This window comes from Quercus suber, unplaced genomic scaffold (assembly GCF_002906115.3).
Source record: "Quercus suber isolate HL8 unplaced genomic scaffold, Cork oak 2.0 scaffold_140, whole genome shotgun sequence".
Taxonomy (NCBI): domain Eukaryota; kingdom Viridiplantae; phylum Streptophyta; class Magnoliopsida; order Fagales; family Fagaceae; genus Quercus; species Quercus suber.
Genome location: NW_027069601.1, coordinates 1 through 9,546, shown reverse-complemented (window position 1 = coordinate 9,546; position 9,546 = coordinate 1). Strand labels below are relative to the sequence as shown.

Sequence of the window (9,546 nt, the reverse complement as noted above, 5' to 3'; positions counted from 1 at the left end):
ACAAAGAAGGATTATGGGAAGGGCGAGAGGGAAGCACAATGGGCCTTGGCTCAACGTACACTCCATGGTCTCCAGCCTCCGGAAGCATTATATACAGAGAAAAGCAGCTACCGGGATCTTTCTGAGATTGCAGAGCAGGCGAAGAGGCGTGCTGAAGTTGCCAGGTAGATTACAGAACCAGCCCCATCTAAAATTCACCCCTGGAGATATTTGAACTTTAAAATTCTCATTCAATCCAGCAGGAACATAAGTGATTACAAATTTATATAATTCTGGGAAACTTTTTAACTTCAACATGTTGTTTCATGGTTCCTTAAATAAACTTCAATGAGGCCCTATTGGGGAAGGAAGCTTTATAAAAGATTGTACCTATGCATTAAATTGGACTAGCTAACAAAGTTTGTATGATAGTCCAGTTAAACATTCAAATATAGTTCATTTAGAAAAGTCATTCTTATTTCGAAAACCACATTGAATATAAACTCTACTTATTTTTGCAGGCTCAGGGAGTTGCACACCCTCAAGGGACATGTTGAATCAGTGGTGAAGTTGAAGGGTCTGGACATTGAAACCATCCAACAGCACTACACTGTTTAAAAGACCTCGTGAAACATGGAATGCGGCTGAGTCGTTAATCAAGTGTATGTAGACAATTAAGTAAGATGGGAGGACAAGGTTTAAAGGAGAAGCTCTTTGTGATGTTTCTTTCTTCATTTGATTTTCTATGTTTCTTTCCGTGAGGATTTAGAATTGCTGGAATAACCAGATGCTTTGAGACTTGTTGTAGTTGATTTGGAGAATGGAAAAATGAACTCAAAGGGACGGAACGAAGATTAAAGGAGCTATTATATATTATTATAGAAATATGGTGTCACGTTTTAGTATGACAGAACTCCTTTGTTTTTCTTTCTAGACATTGTTACCCTTTTCTCCATTTCTATCCTCATTAGATTTTTGGTTTTAGGTTTTCAGGATCAAAAATACTCCTTTGTACTAGTTTTTTTTCTAGAAATATAGTGTCTATATATTTCTCTTCCGTTTTCTTTAGTATTATAGTACCCTTTATCTTAGATCAAAGTTCATTGCCTCTACGTTTTGTTGGCATATCAATATCATGCAGGAACCAAATCACTTCCTGAAATAAGCAGCAAGATATGTTGCCCCCCATAATATCTATAAAGCAAGGAAAATACACATACTGCCCTACTCAGATGACTGTATGATTTCTCTGAGTCAGGAGATGTTTATTGGAAATTCAGATGATTGTGAAACATCAATTTCTATGTATTTCCCCTAAATGGATGTCATGAATGAAATTTTAAGGTTAAAGGCAACCACTAGATCATTCGGCCAAGGGATTGAGAAAAAAGAAGATGGCCAAGAAATAGGGATTGCTACTTGTTATAATTTGGTCAGATTATCCAAATCACAACCCCAAAAAAAACATATATATATATATATATATTATCTGACTAGTAGTTGTGTTTTCTCAAGTAATGGTTGCTTAATTTCAGTCTATCTTCTAGTAATACAAGTATTTCTGTATTTGCTTTTCAGAAATAAATATAAAGGCAAAACTTAGTTACAATCTTTAACTACTTACGTTTCTCAATTAGATAAAATTTTCAGCTATGAATGTTATCAAAAATTGACTTTCGCAACAAAATGGAATATGAGTTTTTGACAACATTATGATATTATTCATTAAAAGGGACATCGTTGTAACAATTAGTACGAATTCAATCATAGATGATTTTAAAGATTTAAGAACGCAAACCGAATTCCATTTTTATAAATGATTGCATTGTAATGTATTAACTTATTAAGAAATAATAATGTTGTATATTTATCTTTGTTAATACATTGTTAATACTATAAATGCATACTTATTTAGAGTTTCATAATAACTTTTTATTTATTATATACATACTTTTACCCTCCTAACTCTAGTTCCTAATTCCATACGTGATGATCAGCTTTTGCTTGAAAATTGGTATTTTTTATTTTGCTGTTGATTGGGATGACCAAGAATCGGTTCATGTTTTAAGTGGTAAAAGGGCTCAGATTAGATACGGCTAATATGGATGCTTTATTGGAGGAAATTCTTGTGGTTAATATGTATCTTGGTTAAAGGAAATTCCTCCTTGTTTTACTGCAGCTGTTGAGGCGGATATACTTTTTTGATTTACTATTAATAAAAAATTTAAATTCTTTATAACAAAAAAATTACAAATTAACAGGATAATAAATATGAGGAAATAAATGGAAAGTACACTTTTTTAGTTTGACCCTTTTATTTTATTTTATGTAGTTTATCCTCCAAAAAAAAAAGTTAGACTAAAATTCATTTAAGCCTTTTCACTTTACTTTCCAATTAAATCCTCTAAATTTTAAGTTAATTTAACTCTATTCTACTTCTCTCTTTTTCACCTCAATACAAATGGACCATTAAAGTTCATCTGTTAATTTCTGTTAAATGTTGCCATTAAGTGTCCAAATTTTTATTTTATTTTTCAAAATTTTTAAATAAAAAATATTTTAACCGAAGTTGACAAAAATGCCTTTTTTTTATCGGAACATAAAGACCTTAATTGAATAAATATAAAATTTAAATAACTCAATCAAACAAAACAAAGTTAGAAGTTTAAAATAAATAAAAAATTAGATATAAAATTTTTTGTTCTTATCTTCTTCTCTTATAATTTTTAAGTTGATAAAAATCTTAATTTGATTACAATCTTCTTTTCCTATAATTTCTAAGTTGATGAAAATCTTAATTTGATTACAATCTTATTCTCCTATAATTTCTAAGCTGATAAAAATCTTAATTTGATTTCAATCTAAAATTTTCATCTAATCCTTTTATTATTAAGAGTAATAAAATCTTATCTCCAAAATAAATGGATTGCAGCGCCATCATTTTTTTTAGTTGATTTTTTTTTAAGCCAACACAATCATTAATATATAATAAATATAATAAAAGCTGAGTTTAGAAATCGTAGTTGTGCTATGTGGCAACACCAAATTGCAAAAAAATTTGTACATTTTTTATATAAAAAAATAAATATAATTTTTTTTTTGTTCTTATCTTCTTCTCCTATAATTTATGAGTTGATAAAAATCTTAATTTGATTACAATCTTCTTCTCCTATAATTTCTAAGTTGATAAAAATCTTAATTTGATTATAATATAAAAGTTTCATCTAATCCTTTTATTATTAAGAGTAAATAAAATCTTATCTCCAAAAGAAATGGATTGCAGCGCCATCCTTTTTTTTTAGTTGATTTTTTTTTGAAGCCAACCCCATCATTAATATATAATTAACTACACAAAAAATAATTTATGAATTGTATTCATCTCATACTTGGTATTAAAAATTAGTATTTTAAGTTTTATCTTTTTTGAGGAAACAAAAAGGAAAGTTTTTGGATCTAGCTCTCTACTTCCTTTTCAGTAAAGGAAAATTTTTAGGTACTTCCGGAGCATGGATAAATAGTGCTTCCTCTTCTCACATTTATAATGAACTTTGTCATGAATTTAATAAGTGGAGCCCACCATGAATCTGAGAGGAGGGAGTATCATTTTCCATACTCCGGGAGTATCTAAGAATTACTCTCCAATAAATACAAGAGAGATAATCCTCTAGTCAATTTTGCTTATATTGCTCCGATAATATATCTTTTAATTAGTTTCCTTTGGAGTGCAAGCACTAACATTTGGTTAAATAACTTCGCAAATAGTGCGAGGATGAGTTCATGCACCACCAACAATTAGAATTCACCTTTAACAAAGTTGGACGGGGAATTAAAAAAAAAAAATTAATTTAGTAGTTCATTCTTTGGGGCATAGTAGTGAAGATGCAAAGATGGTTGCAACAGGTTAGAGAGATTGGAGTTCATTAATTCTGCTTTGTATGTGATGTCTTTGGGCACATAAGTGAAGATGTAAAGATGATTGCAATAGGTTGTAGAGATTGTAGTCAAAGTTTTATCCACAAATATCATACTAAGCATTTATAAATTACTAGCCTCATCACTCGCGCTCCGCACATGCGATGAGACTCTTTTTTTTATTTTGAGGTTAATGTAATTTGTCAATTTGAATTTATCTATTGTTAGTATGGTTACACAAGAAGTTATTTTTAAGAAACTAAAATTTAGGGTTTGAAATGAAATAAACTGTTGAGTTTAGTGTATGCTAGTATAAATAGTGAATTTCAAAAACATAATATACAATATCAAAAGTTCTCATTCAGTTCCAATCCAATCACTTTGTCCCAAATCCAAATGACAATTGAGAAAGACAACTTTGTGTTCAAAATGGTCTTGCCTCTCTCTCCTGTGACCTGTCCTACACTAATTATGATATTTTTCATTCCCGCCACACCTACACAACACAATCACTCTCTCTCTCTCTCTCTCTCTCTCTCTCTCACACACACACACACACACACACACACACATATATGGGATCATACTAACGAGTGTCAATCCATTTAAAGAAAGTTTTGACACCACTTTTATGGAAAATGAAAAAAATTGTCAAAAATATTAATTTTTTTTTCTTTTCCCATAAAAACTTTCTTTAAATGGATTGTTAACCAATCTAAGGATATCGTTAGCATTTCCATATATATATATATATATATTCCAAATAGAATCCTCTCTCTCTCTCTCTCTCTCTCTCTCTCTCTCTCTTGACACTCCCATAGCGTCGTCTCAGAAACTCATAAAATACAAGCGAAAGTGCCTCAAGAACATTCGTACAAACGACGAAATGATGGCTGCTCTTAAAATCAACTCCAAAATCCACTGAGCTCTCTACCTCTTCCTCTATTAAGTGCCAAAGGTCTCTCTCTCTAAATTTAACTTTCAATGAAAATTGAAAACCCATCTTTGTATAACACATCCGAAAACCAAAACCCATCATTTTTTTTTACCCAATATGGAAAACCCATTTCTCAAAATTTTAATTTTAATTTTTTTTCCCAAAGCACTTTGCTTTATAGATATGTTGCCCCCCATAATATCTATAAAGCAAGGAAAATAGACGCATACTGCCCTACTTTGATGACTATATGATTTCTCTAAGTCAGGAGTAGGAATGGCAACGAGTCGGATTCAGGCCAGATTCTTTGATACTTGAACCCAACCTGTGGGCCTTATCCGTTACCCAAACCCAGCCCGTTTAATAAATGGGTTTTTTTTTTTTTTTTGCAGGGCCCAAACCTGCCTTGTTGGGGCCTATGGGCCTCGTCCAGCCAGTTTTGCCGGCTATTCAAAAGGCCTAATCTATGGCCCAATCTGATCCAATCTTTAAAAAAAAAAATTTTACAACCACAGAAATCATAACCACAAAAACTGTTTCAATCACAAACATAAACAGAAATACAAATCACACTAATCGAAAAAAAGAAAAAAAAGAAAAAAGAAAAAAGAAATACAAATCACAAACAGAAACTATTTTCAATCTTCAATATGATATTGTTTCGTTTCAGATACAATTTATATATATATATATATATATTAAAAGAGAGGACAAAACAATGGATATAGATGATTTCAGGAATGGTTCTAAAGACTTCAGGTGTGGATGTGTGGACGTTTATAGAGACAGCAATTTTGGTGGCATCTATGGATTATGGTAGCGAGTTGAAGCAACGAAAAGATGGGATTGTTGAAAGGCTCTATGCTACAACGGCGCCGTTTCAATCTTGCTGTCAGATTTGTGATGAAGATGATGGTGATAATAGTAACGTCGGTAATGAAGCGAAGACAACGACTATGACAACGGCGATGAGAGATGACAACGGCAACAAGGATTTGGATTTGTATTGTGGTTTGTTAAGATCAGCAAAAGTGGGTGGTCGACGACAGTGTGTGCCTCTGAGAGAGAGAGAGAGAGAGAGAGAGAGAGAGAGAGAGAGGTGAGGGTGAGGGTGAGCGTTAGGGTTTGGGAAATGAAATCTAATAGGAGAAAGAGAGTATTTATATCTAGGGTTTTTTATTTTATTTTTTAATATTATATATGTATACGAGTCGGGTATGCATAAAACCAGGACCCTTTTCGGGTTTTTTTTTAATCCATATCCAAGCCTATTATTTATCGGACCGGGTAAAATTTGGGCCAAGCCGAGTATTCGCGAGTCGGGCTTTTATTGCCATCCTTAGTCAGGAGATTGTTTATTGTAATTTCAAATGATTATGAAACATCAATTTCTATGTATTTCCCCTAAATGGATGTCATGAATGAAATTTTAAGGTTAAAGGCAACCACTAGACCATAGATCATTCGACCTATGGATTGAAAAAAAAAAAAAAAAAGATGGTTTTTTTTATTATTTATTCCATATGAAACAAAAGTTAGATTCATGTTACAAGAAATAAGGATTGCAACTTGTTAAAATTTGGTCAGATCATCCAAATCACACCCCCACCCCCCCCCCCCTCGGGGGCCGCGTAGGAAAAAAAAAATGTAACTAGTGGTTGTGTTTTCTCAGGTAATGGTTGCTTAATTTTAGTCCATCTTCTAAGACAAGTATTTGAGTTTTATTTTATATTCTACCAATTATAACTTGTCATGTATTCTCTTTTACTTTCCTTATAAAATAACCAAAGTTTAAAATTTATAAAAATAAATAAATAAATAGACACTTAACATACCATAATTGGTTAATTATAAAGTGGAACATAAAAAGTGAGATATAAGATTTCTATTTCCTAAGTAAGTCCTCTATGAAAAATGCTAAAACTATTACAAATTTTACTACATAAATTTACAAATGAAAATGTTAATATGGACACCCTAAGGGCATTGATTTATGCAATATTTTAAAAAAAAATTATAAGGAATGAAAAAAAGTAATTGATTTTTTAACAGATTTTTATATTTATCATGAAAGTGGTATAAAAACTTTTATAAAATGGTCCATTAACAAATGAATTAAGGTTTATCAAAAAACAAATACCCTAAGAATACCTGTTAACCAAGCTCATTCAGAAATTAATGTGATTAAGGCAAGGAGTACAAATACAATGTTGTCATCTCTCTATTCATGGTTAGTCTCTCATGCATTTGCTGCTCTAGAAGTGATCATAATGGATGGAGGTATTCTTGGACCTTGGGGGATTCTCCTCCNACAACTTGGCTCTTTAAACAAAATAATTTTTCCCTTATTCAACATAATTTTTTTTTGAGAGGTAATTACAATATACTGCTAACCATGCAATTCAAATCCTTCCCCGCCTTAGATCCTCGAGTACTTAGTACATGGGAATGTGCCAATTCAACTACAAAGCCTTTGGCAAATTCAACATAATTTTAAATTAAATAATTGTGTCAATGGATGGTGAGAACTAAAAAATCATAATACTACCCGCTTGATTGTAGAGTGGTCATGCTTGTATTTATTCTTCTAATTTTTATTACAACTATAGAGTGAAAATTGTCAGCTAAGAATGTCATGAAAATTGACTTTCACAACAAGATGGAATGTGAGTTTTTGACAGATTTTATGATATTATTCATTAAAAGGGATATCACTGCGACAATTAGTATGAATTCAATAATAGATGATTTTAAAAAGATTTAAAAACACACCGAGTTCCATTTTCATACATAATTGTATTGTAATGTATTAACTTATTAAAAAACAATGATTTTTTGTATCTCTATCTTTGTTAACAAATTGTTAATACTTAATACTAAATGAATACTTATTAAGACGTTCATAATGACTTTTTTTTTTTTTAATACTTTTGTCATCTAACTCCAAGTCCTGATTCCATCCATCGTTATCATGTTTTGCTTGGAAATTGGTATTTTTGACTTTGTTGTTGAATGGGATGACCAAGAAGTGGTTTATGTTTGGTAAAAGCGCTCAGATTAGATATGGCAACATATGGATGCTTTTGGAGGAAATTCTTGCAATGAATATGTCGGTTGTATTTGGCATCAACTTAAAAAGTCAGCTTTTTTTACTATTTAGCTTTTTTTTGGTACTATTCATGGGTCTCATTGCACTTTTTCGTACTATTTATAAGTCCCACTGTACTATTTATAGGTCTCACTGTACTATTTCAGCTTCTTTTTAGTATTATTTACAATACTTTTAGTAAAAAGTTATTAGTTTCATATTCTTGATTAGAGGAAATTCCTCCTTGTTTTACCGCAACTACTGAGGCTGATGTATTTTGATTACTATTAATATCATTTGTAAATTCTTCATAAAAAATTACAAATTAATATGATAATAAATATGTGAAAAAAATACAAAGTGTATTCTCTAAGTTTGACCAAAATTTATTTCAGTTTTTTAAATTTACTTTCCTTTCAGTTAAGACCTCTAAGTTTCAAGTTTATTAATTTGTACTCTACTCCCTTCCACTTCTCTGGCCTCCACCTCAATCCAAATGGACTGTTAAGATCTATCCATCAATCATTGTTAAATGTTGTTATCAAGTGTCCAAAATTTTATTTTACAACAATTTTAAATTAAAAAATCTTTTAATAGAAATTGTCAAAAATACCTTAATTCTTTTTTGGGGATTGGAACAAAGATGCCTTAATTGAATAAATGACTCATTCGAACAAAAACAAAATTAAAAGCCTAAAGTAAATTTTGGCCAAATAAGGTGCACTCTACATTTTTGCTTTGCCTAAATATAAATAGTGAATTTCAATAACGTAATATATGACTAGTTTCATCAGTTCGCGCGTGCGATGAGACTTTTTTGTATAGCAAAATTAAAAAAAATAAACTAGTGTTTTTATTTTATATATATAATTTTTATTTAGAGAATTTAATTTATAAGTGGACAAAGTTATTTGAAAATCAATAGAAGAGTAGTCCTATTTTTTAGTAGGAATTAGATTTGTATTTTTACCGGATTGTCCTTTAATTTTATCACTACTTAGACATAAGGTGTAAGGGCATTTTTAAACAAAAAAAAATGAAGATTCCAAATATAAGAAGTCCAATAAATAGTAGTATAGATAAAAATATAGTCTCATAATGAGTAAATATTGTATGAGATGAGACTTCAACAAGAATTTTCCTAGATATCAAAAGTTCAGTGCCACTATCATTCGGTTCCAATCCAATCACATTTTCCCAAATCCAAACGACAATTGAGAAAGACAATTTTGTTCAAAATGCTCTGCCTCTCTCTCCTGTCCTACACTATTATGACATTTTTCATTCCCGCCAAAGCCATTCCCGCCAAACCCACACACGCATCTACAGTACACAACGCAATTACACAACACCCCCGTATTTACATATTTTCTACATTTGACACTTCCAAATTCCAAATAGAACCGCTCTCTCTCTCTCTCTCTCTCTCTCTCTCTCTCTCGCTCAAGCTCTGTCTTTCGACTCTCCCATGGCGTCGTCTCAGAAACTCACAGAATACGAGCGGAAGCGCCTCGAGAACATTCGTCGAAACGACGAAATGATGGCTGCTCTTAAAATCCACTCCAAAGCCACTGAGCTCTCCGCCTCTTCCTCTGCTAAGCGCCAAAGGTCTCTCTCTCTCTCTCTCTCT

At 31.5% G+C, this 9,546-nt stretch overlaps 1 protein-coding gene across 1 annotated transcript in view; it reads left to right on the top strand.

Annotated features, from left to right (window-relative positions):
- LOC112040112 (pentatricopeptide repeat-containing protein At3g05340) overlaps positions 1-597 on the top strand; it is an 18,896-nt gene extending 18,299 nt beyond the window's left edge. The window contains 2 exon segments of the mRNA XM_065776688.1: positions 10-164; positions 501-597. Coding sequence (XP_065632760.1) covers positions 10-164; positions 501-597 — 252 coding nt within the window.
- The last annotated feature ends 8,949 nt before the right edge of the window (positions 598-9,546 follow it).